The 19,485-nt window shown below is 46.9% G+C and overlaps 1 protein-coding gene across 3 annotated transcripts; it reads right to left on the minus strand.

The window, feature by feature from the left end:
• Positions 1-958: 958 nt before the first annotated feature.
• SRD5A3 (steroid 5 alpha-reductase 3) lies at positions 959-19,091 on the minus strand. Of its 3 annotated transcripts, XR_004984061.2 has the most exons (6): positions 18,794-19,085; positions 11,303-11,445; positions 9,184-9,381; positions 5,241-5,375; positions 2,625-3,271; positions 959-1,674 (listed from the first exon to the last, which is right to left on the minus strand). XR_004984061.2 is itself a non-coding variant. In XM_036415991.2 (5 exons), the coding sequence occupies exons 1-5, from the start codon at positions 19,024-19,026 to the stop codon at positions 3,012-3,014; spliced, it is 969 nt and encodes a 322-aa protein (XP_036271884.1). In that variant the 5' UTR covers positions 19,027-19,085; the 3' UTR covers positions 959-3,011. The 3 variants fall into 3 exon arrangements, 2 of the variants coding, with proteins under 2 accessions (XP_036271884.1, XP_045428473.1); XM_036415991.2 differs by having other exon boundaries at positions 959-3,271; XM_045572517.1 differs by lacking the exon at positions 5,241-5,375 and having other exon boundaries at positions 959-3,271; positions 18,794-19,091.
• Positions 19,092-19,485: the final 394 nt, after the last annotated feature.

Genomic DNA, 19,485 nt, shown 5'->3' on the forward strand with positions numbered 1-19,485 from the left:
ATGTTTATAGTATTTTTAGACTACCTATTAAGCTTCATATAAAATATCTGCAAAGGCTATTTTTCCTTCTTCTTTTTAACCCTTACCTGAGGATATTCCTCCAATGATTTCTAGAGAGAGTGGAAGGGTGGGTGAAGGGGAAGAAAGAAACATGGATGTGACAGAGACACGTTGATTGGTTGCCTCCTGCATGTAACCGGGAAATATGCCCTTGACCAGGAATTGAACTCGGTCCACAGGCTGACGCTTTAACCATTGAGAAAACTGCCCAAGACTTTGCAAAAGCTCATTTATCTTTGCTATGAATTCTAGCAATAACCACTCATTGAATTATAAACATAATACGGGGGTGAGGATGGGGAGAGATTAACCAAATAATATATAATCATATATGCATAACTCATGAACTCTGACAATAGTGTGGTGAAGGCCTGCTGGGAGATAGTCAATGGAGAAAAAAGGGGACATCTATAATACTTTCAATAATTAAAGATAAATTAAAAAAAAAACCCTCACATCCTATATAATAAAAGCTTAGATGACATTGTGCGACATCATCACAAGATGGCTGCCACAAGATGGCTGGCAGGGGAGGGCAGTTTTGGGTGATCAGGCTGGCAGGGGAGGGCATTTGTGGGTGATCAGGCCAGCAGGGGAGGGCAGTTGGGGGCGATCGGGGTGGAAGGGAAGCAACCAGGTGACAATCAGGCTGACAGGGAAGCGGTTAGGAGCTAGCAGTCCCAGATTGTGAGAGGGATCCCAGATTGGCTAGGGTGCAGGCTGGGCTGAGGGACAACCCCACCCCACCCCCTGCATGAATTTCGTACACTGGGCCTCTAGTAATACAGAACAGTCTTGTGGGCATAAAATCATCCCTGCTTGCTGAAAGCAAGTGTTAGCATAGGGGAAGAGCTACAACTTGGAGACTTAACAAAAGCTATTTTCTGCACACTTTCCATAGACAGTAGTTAACCCAGGGAATGCTATTATGAGGTAGTTCAGTATCATTTCCCCCTAATTTAATAGTAATAGAGATGAAATGAGGTTGTTCAACTAAGCTTGCAGGAAAATCAAGTCCCCATCCCTAAGTGATTTCTGGATTCTCTGTGTGATGAATTTGCTGACTCTCTTTGGTGCCCTCCCTTTAGGCACAGGGACAATTTTCACTGACACAAAAAGCAGTGCTGATTGTGATCTTGCAAGTGCCGCGCCATTCTCAATCGTTCTCCTTGGCTGAGCTTTTGTCAAAGACCACACAGGCTACTTTGTTTTAAACCCCTCTGAGGACATTATGACTTCCTCTTCTATCTTCACACAGAAATGCAGTGTTTGGGCAAGAAAGGGGAAAGTAAAGTAAGGGGCATGAAAGAGTGTCCAAGGGACAGCAAGGATAGCAAGGACTGGGGGCACTTAATCAAGGCCCTGAGAATGGTTCTTCACAGGGATGCTCATTACTTTAGCTAAAAGCACAGTGAAATTCCAGATCCTTGGCCAAATCCTAGTCTGACCTAGTGTAAAATGGCATGCTAAAGCAAAATACATTTCCTCCCAACTAATTTGCTGTTAAAAATTATTCATGCCATTGGTGTGGACGTTAAGGCCAAACTATAATATGCTTTATATTTCCAATGTAGAAAGTTTATTTCCTGAATCCCGGTCCTGAAGATGGCAAATCTAAGTAATAAAGAAATATGTCATTTATTGGAATAGACTGAGCAATTAATTGAAATGGTATTTGAATGATGGGAGGAAAAATACTACAGAATTATTGTAAGAACTTTAGAATATGCTTTGACATGCTAAATTAAAATTTAATAAAAAGCATTTCAGTTTAACAGCTTTGGTCTTCTACTTGAGGGTAAGAAAGGAGAGGAAATATGTAGACTCTGTTAGGAATGTGTCAGATTCCTAATTATGTTCTTTCTTCCACAGCAACGTATAGTAGTATATTTATGCAAAATTTTAGTACTGCGTAGACCAAAATATTACACCTACATAATAGAAATAAAGTTAATATCTCAGTCAATGAGCCAGTACATCTAATGCTGCAGGAATGTGAAATTTTGGTGCATCACTCAGCATTGTTTTTCAGGTTTATTTTTCTTTCACATAATGCATTTATTTCCCTTTGATTTAACCGTAGGTATTTTAACACAAGATATTTTATGTGTTAACTTCAATCTTCAGTAGCTTCAGATTCATTCTATTAGTTAAAATAAATTCAGGCAGACATTAATCCAATTTGAATAACTACATATGAATAAGGCTACATACAGCACTACCTAATCCGAAGTGTAACTCAATTTCATTCAAGGCTTCTGATGCACGAATACAAAAATACTTTATTTTTTCAGATGCTTTCATTTTTGAGGTACTCTCCTGAAAGGGATGCCAAGAAGTATTCAATCAGAGAGGTTTCAGACTTTCTGCTGGGCTATGATTTGAGGAGGAGAGGAGGGGAAATGACTAGTGATGATTCCATACTGGAAATCTCCGTGGAAATATGTGAGAGTATAAATTAACTACATACAATGGACTTGTTGTTCCCTGAATCTTTTGGTGTGGAATTGTACATTGTTGTTATTTTCAAAAGCTATTCTGCTTTTATTACGATGCCACCTTACTGTATTACTTATATGATGTCCAGTTCATTTGTCCCTGACAAAGCCCAGGTGACCTCATCTCTTTCTTTGCACATGTAGGTGCATATCTGGAGCTGTGTGCACGCTCTGGGTTAGTTTGCTTTGAAGCAGCCTGGAGGAGTCTCATCCAGTTTTTAGCGGTTGGTTGGTTTTATAAAGCATCTCAGCACTCCCGGGTCTGCCAGAAGCAATTCTTTGAAGTTTTCATTTTCTTGACGGATATTGCTTTGCTCATCCGGTGAAGACTCCGGGGTATAAAAACAGAGTTTTCTAACCGTTCTGCCGAAACTGCACTTTGGTCTCTAGAGATCCTTGTCCTTAGGAATTGAACCAGTCACCCGGCCTGCATCCTTCATGACTGAGGTTAGCTCAAAACAGGAATGGCAGGAAAGCTTTCCTATGCTTCGGGTATGAGGCAAATGTGCTTCTGTAAAACTTGTGGCTGAGGAAAGCAGCCAGGGCCTGGTTGAAGAAGACGTATGTGACCACGAGCCACCAAGTTATGTTGTGGAATCCCAAGGTGACGGCCATGGAGATGTAGATCATCAGCTCTGCTAAGTAGTTAGGGGAAGAAACATGCTCAAACCAGTCTCCGAAGGGGATCCGGTGGTTACAGTGAATGATCACTCCTGAAATGAAAAAAGGAAACTTCCTGAATGTCTGAAGCCGTGAAAAGTAAGTTTTACCATATCACCCCCCCCCCACCCCAAATCATTTACAAAAACTCCTATTAGAAAAGAGTATGATAGACCGGTGTGCAAACTGCCCTCTGTCACACTTCCATTGTCAATCTACTATGTATTAAAGCCACATGCTCAGGTCACACTCTCAACTGTCAATGAGCACAGGGTCATAGGCCTAACGATCCTCCATGCTGGAAATTAAGAACTCAGACTCCAAAAAGCCTAGAGAAAGATCCTCTCTTCTCCTGCCTACCAGCCGTTATGTCAGTAGCCTGGGCAGAGCCCTCGGAGCTGTCCTCTCACGAGGAGGAGCTGGTGGTGGGGGTGTGTGCCTGCACCTGGGCAGCCTTTACCCAGTTCAGTGTCCAGCGGGCCAGACTGTAGATGTCTCCTTGGCGCCCTGCACAGAGTATGAACTGCTGCAGCGGAGTCATGGCGGGACAGGCATTCAGAGAGTTTCTGGCCCAGGGTTAGTTGAAAGGAGTGCTGCAGAAACTGTAACTGAAGGAGGCATTATGCTTCCAGAAAAATCTCAAGGAAAAGCAATGCAAGCAAACAGCAGTGGCTGTTGGATCAGGTTCTAAAAAAAAAAAAAAAGGGGTGGAGAGATTCAACCAGTTTGTGTCAAAATTGGAGATAAAGTTCTTCCAGAATGGGGAGGCACCAAGCTATTTCTAAACAACAAGGATTATTTCTTATTTAGAGATGGTGACATTCTTGGAAAGTACACAGACTGAAATAAATCACTTGAAATGATATCATGTGAAGCTGTCCATTTCACCGACGTTCTGAAATATTTCGTCACGTAAATAATTTCTGTATCACTTTTATAATTAACTAATGATATCCAAAGTAATCGCATGCAGTGTCTCTTAAAATTTAGTTGCACTGTAATGGCATAAAAAAAAAAAAAAAAAAGGGCTCAGACTCCAGAGTGAGACTGCACAAGTCCAAACCCTGGCTCTACACCTACTGGCTGTTACCACTGGCCACCAAATTATGTTATGGAATCCCAAGGAGGTGGCCAGGGGGACTTTAGATAAGTTGTGTAACCTCTCTGTGTCCCAGTTTCCTCATCTGTAAAACGAAGATAAGACTGTACCCACCTCAAGTGAGCATTTGTGAAGCTGTATGTAAAACACTCCACCTGGGCCCAGCACAAAATAAGCACTGAGTAAATGCTGAATAATACTATTCCGTTTTTAGTATTTCAAAAAGCCTAATAAAAACTGCACCTGTGATAAGTCAACACAAGCTAATAGTCAAGTTTTTTTGGCTGGAATGATACTAACTCGGCATGGTCATACTAGTGCGCACATTCTGGTCAGACACATATATGCAGGCCCCAAATTGCAGGCACAGAATCTATAATAATAAAAGCATATGTTATTAGACCAACAGTGGAATGACTATCTGGACATCCTTCCGGATGAAGCCGCAGCAGTGGGGTCCAAGGCAGAGGAGGTTAGGGGTGATCAGGCAGGCAGGCAGAGTAGTCAGAAGCAATCAGGCAGGCAGGTGAGTGGTTAAGAGTGACGAGGCAGATAGGCAGAGGTGGTTAGGGGCAATGAGGCAGGCAGGCAGAGTGGTTAGAGGCGATGAGGCAGGCAGATAGGCAAGCAGTTAGGAGGCAGTGGTCCCAGATTGTGAGACGGTGCAGGGCAGGCTGAGGGACCACCCCCCGCCCCCAAGCACAACTTTCATGCACCAGCCCTCTCATAGAATCATAAATGCTATGACTAGTGGGGCCAGAGAGAGCTCTCAGTCTAAGGCTCTCATTTCACAGATGGGAAGATCAAGACCCAGAATGAATATTTGATCCATTAGTCACCTAATTAGGGCAGGAAGGAAAAGGATGAAAGTACATGGACAATTAACTTCTGAGTGTTAAAATCCACATAAAAAGATGTCTTACCGGCTTTATTTTTCCTGAGATTGCCGAGAATGACATGGCACTTATACTGATGGACCGATGACCAGATGAACATCATCATACCGAGGATATGGAACCACCGAGTTTGCATCAAGAGATTTTTCCCTACCACATAGACTGCAGAAATAAGGATTGTGTTATTAGCCAATGCTGCAAAATTTCAGAGGCTCGGGGAATTGAAAAATCACACTGTCAGCAGAACACATTCATCCACTTATTCTGTTCCTCACAGCTATAAAATTATGCTGATAGGACTTCCCAAGTACAGGAGGAAGAACACCAAAGCAGCCTTGTTCCTCAGCCAGGGGCAGCTTCAATGGCACCTGGCAGAAAATTCCGTAACAATACATCCTCTTGTTCCTTCTTCAAATGCTTTAAGCAGAGTTCAGCTCTATTTCCTACTCTTTGTGATGTATTCTCATGTGGTGAGACAGCCCTGCTAAGTTCTAAGCCTGGATTTATGCCTTCTTTCTTATATTCTACTGTCAGAAAAACTCTGAAACCTCTCCCTGAGCTACTCTCCTAAGCCCTGAAGGCAGAATGCTGACTTGATGGGCTCAGTCAATAAAACGACTGCAAGTGAAGGCTAAGGGTGGGGGCTTCTCACAAAGAGGAGAAAAGTCAACTCCAAGATGGAAAACAAAACAGTATCCCTTTCTGATTGGACCGAACCTCGTCAGAGAGACTTCGTTTTAGGAAAAGAAATACTCCAAGTATTATCTTCTTTCTTCTCCAGCTGTGTGGAAGAAGAGGAGAATGTAGATCTCTTAAATACTGACATCAGAAAAACAAATGAAGGACTTCCCTACCATCAGCAGGAAGCAGTCAGGCTGGTCAGGGACTTGGCTCAACGAAGTTGTCCACTGATAACAGGGACCAACCTGCCTGCGGCTCTGAGGCCAAGAGGTAGGAGAAGCAAGGGTCATGCTGCTCCATGTGGGTACCTAGAAGTAGGACCCAGAGATGGCAGCTAATGACCAATGGAAGTCCACCAAAGTCTGCCTGTGTTGATTTCTTTCTTATTTTAAATATATTTTATTGATTTTTTTTTCCCAGGGAGGAAGGGAGAGGGATAGAGAGTTAGAAACATCTGAGAGAGAAACATTGACTGGGGATGTGCCCGCAACCAAGGTACACGCCCTTGACCGGAATCGAACCCGGGACCTTTGAGTCCGCAGGCTGATACTCTGTCCACTGAGCCAAACGATTAGGGCTGATTTCTTTCTTTCTTCCTTCCTTCCTTCCTTCCTTCCTTCCTTCCTTCCTTCCTTCCTTCCTTCCTTCCTTCCTTCCTTCCTCCCTTCCTCCCTCCCTCCCTCCCTCCCTCCCTCCCTCCCTCCCTCCCTCCCTCCCTCCCCCCCCCTCCCTCCCTCCCTCCCTTCCTTTTTAAATATATTTTATTGATTTTTTACAGGGAGGAAGGGAGAGGGCTAAAGAGTTAGAAACATCGATGAGAGAGAAACATTGACCAGCTGTCTCCGGCACCCCCCCACCGGGGATGTGCCTGCAACCAAGGTACACGCCCTTGACCGGAATCGAACCTGGGACCCTTGAGTCCGCAGGCTGATGCTCTATCCACTGAGCCAAACCGGTTAGGGCTGATTTCTTTTTAAACCTTGCTTCTACACAATCTCCTTAGAGTCTCTTAATATTCACTAGGTTTAGCCATATAACTAAAAAAAGTTATTTTTTTGTAAGTGAAAAGTATGCAAAATATGAAAAATTCAGTTTTTAATCAAAAGGGCTTTAAGAACAAGTCACTATAGAATTAAACGTTGAAGCAAGTGTCTGGGAATTCATATCACTACCCAGTCACCTACTCTAAATGCAGAGAAACTGCCTGTGAGGGAAAAGAGTAAGCTGGAATTATCATGCAGGAAAGGGGAAGCAGGTAGAAGGCTCATATTTACTGAGCATCTTATCTTGCAGAATGTAATCATTCTTTTATTTATTAGTTGCTTGATGAGTGTTGATTGAGCCTGGATCTGTTGTAGATGTGAGGCATAAAACAGTGAACACATCAGGCAAGATCCCAGTCCTTTTAGATTCACATTCCAGTGGCAGCTGCCACTAGAATCGAGTAAACAAATCAACAGCCCAGGTAATTTCAGCTAGAGAAGGTACTCCGAAGAGAAGAAAATAACTGTGTGATGGAGAGTGACTGGGGAGATTCTCTAGACTTGAAGACAAGGAAGTGTGTAGAGTGTAGATCGAGTAGTTTAGAGACATTCTTTCTTTTCACTTTCACCCTAACCCTCTGAAACCTGTAAATATCCCTGATTACAGATGAGGGTTCGAGGCTAAGAGGAGTTAAATAACCCAGGTTCAGATTCGGGTCCATCAAACTCCCAGCCCATTTCTATTGGACCCCGCAGCTGGCAAATGCCCCAGTGTATTCTCTCTCAATGAATTCCTGAAATCAGTTCTCCCCATAGTGTCCCATACGAAGGACAACAGATGAAACAAAAGACTGCTGCAGAAGGGAGTAATAGGAAAGCTTTTTGTGGATGCCACGGCTGCCTTTTCTTCATCCGTTACCCAGGAGTGAGGGCAGAAGGTGGGGCCCAGCCAGCAGAGAAAGCTCCAGAAGAGATAGGGGCTGCCAATGGGACTAAGAGACTGAAAGCTGGCGAGTTACCAAAGTCCTTAGGCGAGTTCCTTCGGGGTGGGAAACCCATACTGTACACCAAGAACGACAGCTCAAGCCTTGAGATACTGGGCTGCACAAGAATACCCACATCAGGAGGCTCAGGGAGAAGAACATACTTCAGTTCAGAGGACTTAGATGGAGAGATGCTCGCTGAGCAGCGGAAGCCAATACTTAATTCATGACTTGAGAAACAGCATCAATAAGATGTACTTGAAAACCAGGCCTTAAGCCATAGAGGACTTGACTTGTACTCCAGCAAGACAGAGGGGCACGCTGGTACTGAAATCAAACCTGAGGAGACAGCTCCCTCCCTGAGGACTGGAAACCTCTACATCTTGGTCTCAGTTTACGAGGATGAATGTATGAAGCCTTGGACCGAGAGACAACAGTCATGCGTTGTCTGGGCTGCAAGGTGAAGTCAACCTCAGTAAAAATTCACTTCAGTTCCCACAGATTACTCGATTCTTTATAGTAAGCACATACTGTTTTCACAAAAATGACAGTCATATATGTTCGCTATTCTCCTCCTCCCCACAAAATAAAACCCGCTTCATTTCCTCCTCACTCATAAACAACAGTCATGGTTTTGGTTCCCTCTTCCAGGTTAGTGAGAGGTCAGACTTGTTAAGACACAGTTGTGATTTACCGCAGCACTCCTCTGTCCTCGCCCCACGGCGGCCCCGCTTACAGAAAAGCTGTGCATGAGGGCACCGCCCCAAGACCTCAACGGCCAAAGAAACGGCCCCCTGCTCCCTCTTCACATCACGCCTATCCACCAGAGTCAGGCCACCCGCTCCTCCTCTGGTTTCCTATGGTGAAATTCTGCACCACAGCTTCCCCTTCCCCAGCCTCACCCCTTACTGTTCCACACCGACAGGGAGGCTGAGGCTCTGGTCTGGGGAAGCACCTGTCTTTCCCGACCCTCTCTCCTGTTTGTGGGTGGTCCTGCTCCCTCTTCATCTCTGGGCCACACTCCTCCTCTCTCTCCAGACTTACTCCACCTGAGTCCACTGCCTCACGCCCCATTTCTTCTGACCCTCCCGAAGACTGTGCCCTTTCCCGTCTTTACTGAAGACATTATGGATGGGGCAGGTCTGCTCCCGCGCCTCCATGGTGCCCAAAGAGTACCCCAGGCCCCCGGTGACTCAGGTAACAGTCATGCAGGAAAAAGGAAGGCATAAAACTGAATACATTAGGGAAAGGGGAGCCATAAAGCAGCGAATACATCAGGCAAGGGGAAGGCATAAAACAGTGAACACATCAGGGACCACTCACCATTCCTGCCGTCCATCGGCACCTGGCTCAGCACGGTTAGGCCGACGAGGACATAGTAGACGAGTCCAAAGCAGTACTGCACGATGTGAATCACGGCGCTGGAAAAGACACTGACGTAGAGGCACTCGAAGAGTCTCCGCAGGCTGTGCAGCCACAGAAACACCAGGACTAAGAACGCGGACAGCGCCAACTCACCCCCTACAATTTGGAGAGCAACGCGTTCAGCATTTCTCTTTGCAGAGTTAATCCGGTATTATGTTTTCCCACGGGTTACACACAGAGTTACACAAAAGCAGAGCTAGGAAAGGGCCTAGAAATCGGCCAGGCTAACACTTCCCTCCTTTTTTTTTTTTTAGCAGTGGGAAAGTGGGCCATGTGAAGCCAAAATATTCGGCTCAAGATCACACAGTAAGCTAGGAACAGAGCTGGGCAAACTCGGGTCTCTTGGCTCAGCTCCATCCCGGCAAAGCCTTTGAGATGGCACGGAGCTCACCGTGCAGGGCCTGTGCCCAGAAACAGGGTCTGTGGGCCTCGGTCCCGGGCACTAACAGTAATGAGGATGGGAAGAGTTCCTGGGTGACCTCGTGGGACACCTGGGGTTCGGGGAGGCAAGAGACACAGGCACCCGCAGAGGCAGAAAGGAGGACAGAAACCGAGACAGGAAGAATTACGCGTTCCTTTCCATATTAAAAAAAAAAAGAAAGAAAATTATACTTTTAGGAGACTGTAGTCGCTGAGATCTATCTTCCTACCTGCCTTTCACTCTACCCCACATGACTGTTCAGTAAACCATTCGGCCCGCGATTTAGGCTGGATTTTAGATTTTGGCCCCTTCTCTGATTGAGTTCGACACCCCTACTCTACCCCAAAAGAAGTCAGAAGAAATGCTGTTTGTTTTTTTTTAAAGACTTTCTTTCGTGCTTTTTTGTTTGTTTGTTTTAATATATTTTATTGAAGTTTTACAGAGAGGAAGAGAGTGGGATAGAGTTAGAAACATCAATCAGCTGCCTCCTGCACACACCCCCCCCCCACAGGGTGTGCCCACAACCAAGGCACATGCCCTTGACCGAAATCGAACCTGGGACCTTTCAGTCCGAAGGCCGATGCTCTATCCACTAAGCCAAACAGGTTTTGGCTGGTTTTAAAAATGACATAAACCCAGCTGTTGTGGCTCAGTGGTTGAGTGTCAACCTATGAACCAGGAGGTCACGGTTTGATTTCTGGTCAGGGCACATGTCCAGGTTGAGGGCTCGATCCCCAGTTGGGGGCGTGTAGAAGGCAGCCGAACAATGATTCTCTCTCATCATTGATGTTTCTTTCTCTCTCTCTCTCTCCCTCTCTCTTCCCCTCTGAAATCAATAAAAATATGTTTAAAAAATATTATCAGAAAAACAAAATGAGATGAGTTTGAATGTGTGAAGCGGGATCCAGTGAGGTATGCTCCCCTCCCAGATAGGATCCGCATGTGCTCTTCCTTCTGACCATCATCTTTTGCAACAAGTTGCTCTGGTTACACAGAGAGGGATTGTTCCTGGGGAGCCAGGGGCGTGGCTGCTGAGCAGAGAGAGAAGGCACCAGAACAATGTTTCTAAGTCTGCCCCACCCCCTCTGCCTGCCCATCCCCCTCCGCCTGACATCTTTATCTGAGGCAAATTTAGTGTCTGTTTTGTAATCCTTTGGTCAGTACCTATTCACAGTCAGTGTTTATCAGGAAACCAAAGCCTTATGCTATAACATTTGTAACCGGTGATCAAATCTTTTAGCACGTTTCTGGAGTTCCAGGACACGGTTTTGGTTGGATGGGACACGTGATAAATGTTTCCAGGCAAACACAAGGGAATCCTTAAGAGCTTTTCTCCCAAGTCTAAAGACGTCTATGTAAATTTGCCAACAGGACAAACAGTAGGAGAGGGAGAGCAGCCAGCAGTGGCTGTGGAGTCAGGGATGAAGCGCTAACTCTCAGCTCCGCCGAGATCTCAACGGAAGACTCGGGAGGCATCCCCACGGGGGTGGGGTAGGAAGGAGGCAGAACCCCTTTTGCCCTCAGTGGTCGTGAAATACCAAGAACAGCTTCCTGCAGGCGGGGAAGGCAGGAACAGGAAGCGGTGGTTGTGATTACCTCGGAACTGCGCGGCCCCGAGGATTCTGAGTAGAGTGTACAGCCAGTCTGGGAAGGGCGCTCCCAGGAACAGGCATTGAGTAAGGCACCAAAGCAGGAAGCCGTTCCACAGCACTGAGATGACGTAGAAGTGAGAGAAGTACCTGCAAAGGGAACACAAGGTAGGCCATTGTCAGGACAGAGCCCCTTTATTACATTACACAGAAAGACTATTCATTTTTTAAAATATATATATTTTATTGATTTTTTTTTTACAGAGAGGAAGAGAGAGGGATCGAGAGTTAGAAACATCGATGTGAGAGAATCATCGATCAGCTGCCTCCTGCACACCTGCTACTGGGGATGTGCCCGCAACCAACGTACATGCCCTTGACCAGAATCAAACCTGGGACCTTTCAGTCCGCAGGCCGACGCTCTATCCTCTGAGCCAAACCGGTTTCGGCAAGACTATTAATTTTTATTGCCTAAAGTTCTACATGTCTCCTTTTCCCCCCATTGATGCCCCCTTCCCCAGCCATTCCCACCCGGACAAGCCCCCCCACCCCAATGTCTGTCCATTGGTAAGACTACTTTTCAGTGTTCTTCTCTTCTTCCTCCCCATCCTCAGAGTCTAGTTACTCTTTAATAGAACCCGAATCCTACGGGTGTTCAGATTTCAAAACTTCCTTTCCAATGATGGGACCGGTTAACTCATAGGAAATCAGAGGCCTCCTGAGGTTAACAAGAATATGATTGGCGCTGTTCAGCTTGGACTGAGGTTCCGTTAGTAAGCTTGTTACAGAATACCAGAGACCTAAGCAACATTTAGAGAGATGGAGTTACATTTATTACCCATGGGTCCAGAGGAAAATGTCTCTCAAATTCTAGGCCCCAACATGGAGAAGCTTTCCCTATTTATATGTTTTTGCCTTCTTTGTCTCCCAAATATGGGGTGTTTTCAGCCCTCTTTGCAAGTTCTTAAAGAGCCCCTATGTGCTGGGGCCTTGAGACCTCAGCCAAAGGCCTGGCCTGGTGCCAGCACTGATAATTTCATCCGGGGAAAGTTTAATGGCCTCTCTCAAGTGGGAGTAGTCTTATTTTCCTTATTATTTAAACAAGTAAGCATTTACAGAAGCCAAAGAGCAGGGTTAACATTTCAAACAGCAGTTTTTATATAGGATGGATGCTTCAAGCTCTCTCATCTCTGGGTAACTGGACTGGGCTCAAGTTCCAAACTACTGGGTCCCAGTTCCTGGCAGAGAGAACTTGGACTGTGCTAAATGCAAGCAAATCTGTGAGATTTCTAAATCTGGAGCAACGTTACGGCCATAGCCATACAACTGTTACCCAAGATTTACACAATGACAGGCGCCCGAGGCTGTAAGAAAGCTTAGAGGTCTTCCGATTCGGTCTTCTAAGTTGTGCTGACCTAAATTACTTAGATGGCAAATATTAACTCACACAACTAGGCACCAGCTCCTGAGGGTTACAGCTCTCCTATCACGACAACGCTTATTTTGCACTCAACACAGTTACGGATGAAATACAAATAAAACCACAAAACCCACTGAAAATGGCAATGAGCCATGTTAATTGGATGGGAAAGATGATGTCAGTTTGCTGAAATGAAATCACCTAACATGGCACAGGGGCCTAGTGGTCCACTTGCTATGTTTCTCTGTCCAAACCGATTCAGACTCATTCTGACTTTGCAAGGTGCCTGGAGGTCATTGGCCTTCCCTGGTTTTCAGTGCCTCATGTATATACAGTAAGCCCCTTCCCTCTTGTCTCATTAGACCACATGTGTCAAACACAAGGCCCGCGGGCCAAATCCGTCCCGCCAGGCCTTGCAATGTGGCCCGCACCGCGCTGTCATCACTGCACTCCACTGCGTTTCCATCACAATGACAGTTTATGACTGTTCAGTAAACCATTCGGCCCGCGATTTAGGCTGGATTTTAGATTTTGGTCCCTTCTCTGATTGAGTTCGACACCCCTACATTAGACTGTGGCAAAGTAAGATGACCTGGAGTCAGGATTAAATATAAACCCAGGGACTCCTCTTCCAGATGATCCAGAATATTCTGTGCACCAGAACTCACAGTGCATCCAGACTATGCCCACAACCCCGTCTGACTAACAATGACCTAATATGATCATTCTGCAGTAACCCTCTTAATTCTCCCAACTACTGTTACAGATTCTGTATCACTGGATCTGCCCTCTCTGGACCGTCCTCTTCCTAATCCGGGTCTTCTCCAGGCTCATGAGCTTAGTGTCTTCAAATGTTCACGCATCAGTGTTAATTTCACAACCCACCCCCCACCACCCCCGCAGGCCACTGGCCTTTGATTGCCTTCCAGTGTTTTCCTTAAGACACACTTCCTAGTCATCGTCCTAATACATCAAGGTTGCAGGTTCAAGCTCTACTCAGGGCACATAAAAGAAGCAACCAATGAATGCATAAATGAGTGGAACAGTACATCCATGTTTTCCTCTCTTTATCTCTTTCTCTTCCTCTTTCTCTCTAAAAATTTAAAAGAAAAAAGAAAGACACACTTCCTAGATGTGAGGCCAGGCCTGGTCTCAGGCAGGAGCAGAACAGATGGCAGCAGCACCTGAAGGCGAGGGATCTGCTCCTGAAGAGCCGCTTTGCCTATTTCATTTTTTCACAAATATTTACCGAGCACTTAAAACATGCCAGGTACCGCTGCTGGAGCTGGGGACTCAGCAGGGCGAGATCAGACCAGGTCCCTGCCTGCCTTGACGATGTTTACCTTTCAGTGGCCAGTCCACAAATGAGCCTGTGGACATCCGGGCAATGCCAGGCGATGGCACCGAGGGGAGGTCCCCTGGATAGGTGGTCAGGGATGGCCTCTCTCAAAGTGGCTTTTGGCTAGAATGAGTAACCCCTGTGAATGTGAGGGGGAAGAACTTTCTAGGCAGAGGAAATGACAACCATCCAGGCCCCAGGGAGCAGCGAAGGACACCTGTGTGGAGAGGGCTAGGCGGTGAGGGGAAAGGTGTGCATGCTACAGGGTCTTGTAAGGACCCTGACTTTTATTGTGTGTGTGTGTGTGTGTGTGTGTGTGTGTATGCGCATGTGCGCACATGTGCATATGTGGAGTGAATTTGAGTAGAGTGACCTGAAGTAATAGTTTATGTTTTTAAAAATCCCTCTGGCTGACAGAAAAGTTTTGGAAACTGACAGTGGTGATGGTTGCACAAACATGTGAACATATTCAAAGCTCAACAAGGATTAAAACGGAAAATGTTAGGCCATGTACATTTTACCATAATAAGAAAGAGCATGACGCTGAAACCGGTTTGGCTCAGTGGATAGAGCGTCGGCCTGTGGACTGAAGGGTCCCGGGTTCGATTCCGGTCAAGGGCATGTGCCTTGGTTGCGGGCATGTCCCCAGTAGGGGGTGTGTAGGAGGCAGCTGATAGATGTTTCTCTCTCATCGATGTTTCTAGCTCTCTATCCTTCTCCCTTCCTCTCTGTAAAAAAAAAAAAAAAAAAAAAGCAATAAAATACATTAAAAAAAAGAAGAAAAAAAAAGAAAAGAAAGAAAGAGCACGACTCACTCATTGCACTATTCTTTAAGTTTAGAAAATAAAACAAAAGAACGTCCCTCTGGAAACCAGGTAGAGAATAATCTAGCCTGGGGGACACCCGTTAGGGTGATTGCACTTCATCCTCACAACCATCCTATACAGTGTACATGGCCGGCTCAGGAGGGCTGAGGTCCTCAGCCAGTCACACAGTGAGCGGCAGTGTTCGCTCAGACTCAGCCCTGATGGCTGGAGTTGCCGTCACACTGCTGTACTCCTATTCATGCCGTTCCGAACAGCCTGGGCCCGCTCTCCTGGCCCTGCGTTACACGTACCCATCTATTCCTTGTCTAAAGCCAAATAAATCACTAGAGCGTGTTTGGTATAAGCTGCTAAGCCACAACTTGCTGTGCCCTACTTATGCCATGGTGTTCCTGATGCACGGGCAGCCTGGGGCTCTCACGTCTGCATTTATACACCGAATGCTTGTTTTGTTTGCCTGGTTTCCCTCTAGAGAAAACATGTTCTACTTTGGGTAAGGTTGTATGTCTTGCTTTTTTTTTTTTTTTTTTTTTTTACTAGTAAAAGACCCAGCTCTAGCCTCTTGTTCCTCCCTTGGCACTTTGCTTCATGGAAGCACTGTTTTCCTAGCCCTGGGGAACATGGATCCGTATGGTAACCCAGGGCTTAACACGGAGCAAGCACTCCCTCTGATTAAGCACATATTTTCAGGCTTATTATAAGCCAGGGACTGCTCGAGGCTCTGGGGATACAACAATGAACACGAGAGACGACAATTCCTGCCTCTATGGAGCTTATCCTCTCACACAAAGTCAATTTTACAGCATGCCAGGAGGCGGTAACGATTACTGAACAGACTAAAGCCGGGAAGAGAAGAAGGGGTGCTAGGATGATAGAATGTATTTTTAAACAGGACGGGCAGGGCACACCTCATTGAAAAGGTATTTGGGCAGAATTATAGGAAGTGAGAGCATAAGCCATGTCGCTATTTGGGGGCAAAGCTTCCCAGTTAGAGCAAACAGGCAGTGCAAAGGCCCTGAGGTGGAGAGAGGACTAGCAGAGAGGCCCATAAAACTGGATGGGAGCCACAGGGGGAGGGGGGAGAAGGGGAAGGGGAGAGGAGAGGAGCGAGAAAAGGGGGGAGACTACAAGAAACAAAGTCAGTGAGGTGGTGGGGACAAGGGTCTTGGGCTGGTCCTGTGAGTTGGAAGCCACAGAATGGTTTTGGGCTAGGAGACATGATCTGACTTAATACACATTTGCTGACTGCCAGCACTGAGGCCAGGCCCAGAAAGGGGTTAAGGGATTGACTAAGAAAGGAAACTAATGTTCCTTTGGCTAAGGCCCTGGCCCTGGGATAAGTGCTTTAATGTCATCTCCACCTACATGACAAGCAGGAGCTGTTATGCTGACATTCCAATCCATACACCACCTCTGACTGACCCTATAATGTCCTCTTATGCAGTCTTTCCCTCACAAGAGCTAGTCATCCTTTCGAAACATAGATCACTTCTGGGAATACGTCTGAAGAAACTGGAAACACTAATTCAAGAGAATATATGTACCATGGTGTTCGTAGCAGCGTTATTTACAATAAACAAGACATGGAAGCAGCCCAAGTTTCCATCAGTAGATGAGTGGATAAAAATACCAACTGTGGTACATTTACACAATGAAATATTTACTACCCGGTGGTTAAAAAAAAGAAGGAAATCTTAACCTTTTGCGACAGCAGGGATGGACTTGGAGAGTATTATGCTGGTGAAATAAGCCAGTCAGAGAAAGACAAGCACAGTATCACATGATTTCACTCAAATGTGGAATCTAATGAACAAAATATACAAACAAAATAGAAACAGACTCATAAAGGCATAGAACAGACTGACAGCTGTCAGAGGGGAGAGGGTTTAGGGGACTGGGTGAGAAAGGTGACGACGGGATTAAGAAAAAAACATAAGTCACACAAGGCCATACTCCCTTCCTCACCCTAAAGCCATAAGCGGCTTTTGGCACTCTCAGAATCAAAGCTAATCTCTGCGGAGGCCTGTAAGGCTCCGCTGAGCAGTGAACTCACCTCCTGCCCCACCCTCCCCATCATTCTTCCAGCTTTGCCGCTGCTGCCCCGCCAGTCCAGCTCTGGATCAAGTAACCCTGCTGGATTCCTCTGGAGCACTTATTGACACCTGAGATTATGTTGCTTGTTTTACAAGATTCGTTTATACATTTACCGTACATCTTATAAGAACAAAAGCTCCAAGGAGCCTAGAGTAGCTCCTGGCATACAGTAATTCTCTATAAGTACTAGTCAAAAATGAATGAGAGAAGAAAGCTCTCTCATCTAAAGTAACTCTCAGAGCAAGCGCCCAAGTTAACTAATAATCTGATTCAACCTAAAACCTTAAAAAAAAAATCTTTCAGCCTAAACCGGTTTGGCTCAGTGGATAGAGCGTCGGCCTGGGGACTGAAGGGTCCCGGCTTCAATTCCGGTCAAGGGCATGTACCTTGGTTGCGGGTACATCCCTTGTGGGGGGTGTGCAGGAGGCAGCTGATCGATGTTTCTAACTCTCTATTCCTCTCCCTTCCTCTCTGAAAGAAAATCAATAAAATATATTTTAAAAAAATCTTTCAAAAGATATTGATCAAGGACCTTATTATTTCTCAGGCATTGAATCAGGGATATGGTTACAAACAAGACAAATTTAACGCATGGAAAGTGTAGAGTTCATATTTCTTCCATGAACGGGCTCCTTTGGCAATTATGATGAAGGCTAGAAGCCCCCTTTCAAAATGTTATGACAAGCATAAAAAACGTGGGGGTTACATAGGAAACCAAATGTACGGAAATATAGGTAACACAACTAACTAATAAACAAGTCTTTGATATAGAAATAATCGTGTTTCTTAACTAATGTAACAAATAACAAGATCTGGTGGAAAATAACTGCAGTATCCTTGCAGAGATGAGAATAATGTTTTGAGGCCTCCAATATTTTATTTTTTATTTTTATTGATTGATTGGTTGATTATGGTATCACATAATTGTCCTCATCCCCCCATTCCCATCCCAAACCCCTCCCTACATATGCCTCCACCCCACCTGCTGTCCATGGAGGCCTCCAATATTTTTAATGTAATATAAAAAACTCCTATACCTCTACCATGTCCTGCATTCAAAGTAAAAGAGAAAAACCCCAAACCAAAAAAATCAAACTATAACTCTGGCAATGTCAAAGAATTCTATTTAAGTCACCTAACACTGTCCTCTTTGATTGATTTTGGTTAAGAAACCTATGAAAAGCCAAATGGAGCCTCGGCATCGGGCTTGCCTAACGTGCACCATCACAGACACAGCTCCAGGGGCATCTGCCCAGGGGCGGGGTGGGAGGGTCAGTGCCGCGGGAGCAGGTGGCGCCCGGCCTGGGGACCAGCATCTCGCCCTTCCTCCAGGCTACCAGAGTGGAGGGCAGGGGAGGCAATGGAAACAGAGGCGCAAAGGGCGGGCCTGCCTTCCTTTCTGGTGAGTTCTGGGGACCTCAAGTAGACTGTAAGCCCCGAGAGTGGGTGCAGGGGAGAGGGAATGGGGGGACTTTGGAGGCAAAGGAGACTTTAATTTGCCTTTTGGCGACCAGGCCTAGATTCAGAAGCGTTGCCATTGATTTCTCCCAAGGGAAGGGCTCCGTGCGGTCACCAGTGCACCTTCCTGCGCCCCTGGGAGGGCACGTGGCTCAGCTCCCCGGGGTCGGCGGGCATTCGGGACGTGTCGTCCCCAGGGCCCCCGAAGCGAGCCAGCGGGGGGACCCGGCGAAGGTGCCGGTGGGAGAGCCAGCCCCGGCCGCCCCGCCCCGCGGCCGCCTCTGCTGCCCCCTGCTGGCGGCGCGAGCCGGGCGCCCCGGGCCCGCGCCGGGGCCGCCCGGGCTCAGCCCGGGGCGCCGTTACCTCTTGGGGACCTCGAAGCTGCGGCAGAGGGCCGGGCGCGGCGGCGCGGCCCCCCGGGTCTTCCCGTAGCGGATCAGGTCCTGGAAGAGCGCGCAGCCGGGCAGCAGGCGGGGCGGCGCGAGCTGCAGCAGCAGGGCCAGCAGGAAGGCCAGCAGGAAGGCGGCGGCCAGCGCCAGCCACACCACGCGCAGGGGGCTCAGCCTCCAGAGCGCCGCCCCGGCCCACGGAGCCATGGCCGCGCCGCCGCGCTCCCGGCCGCCGCCAGCGGGCGCGCCCCCGGCCCTCGCGCCGCGCGCCGGGCTCGGGCGGGACTTGGTGACGCGGCGCGGCGGGCGCGCGCATTGATCCTCCGGGGACCCGCCTGCGCCGCGCGCGATCCCGGGATCTGTCCCTCCTCTGACTCAGGGATTCCCAAATGCAACGATTCAAAGAAGCGAAACTAACTAGGCCTGCACGTCTTCTTCACCTCTTTATTTTCACTGGAAAACATAGAAACAACCCAGTGCCATTGAAATGGCTCCCAAGCCAGTCTGTGTGGAAGGAATAAAGAAAGACATACAAATGGTCAATAGACACATCAAAGTCTCAGGCATTAAAAAAAAAAAAAAAGCCAAAACAGGTTTGGGTCAGCAGATAGAGCATCGTCTGCGGACTGACAGGTCCCAGGTTCGATTCCGGTCACAGGGCATGTA

Source organism: Pipistrellus kuhlii, unplaced genomic scaffold, assembly GCF_014108245.1.
Source record: "Pipistrellus kuhlii isolate mPipKuh1 unplaced genomic scaffold, mPipKuh1.p scaffold_m20_p_1, whole genome shotgun sequence".
Classification (NCBI taxonomy): domain Eukaryota; kingdom Metazoa; phylum Chordata; class Mammalia; order Chiroptera; family Vespertilionidae; genus Pipistrellus; species Pipistrellus kuhlii.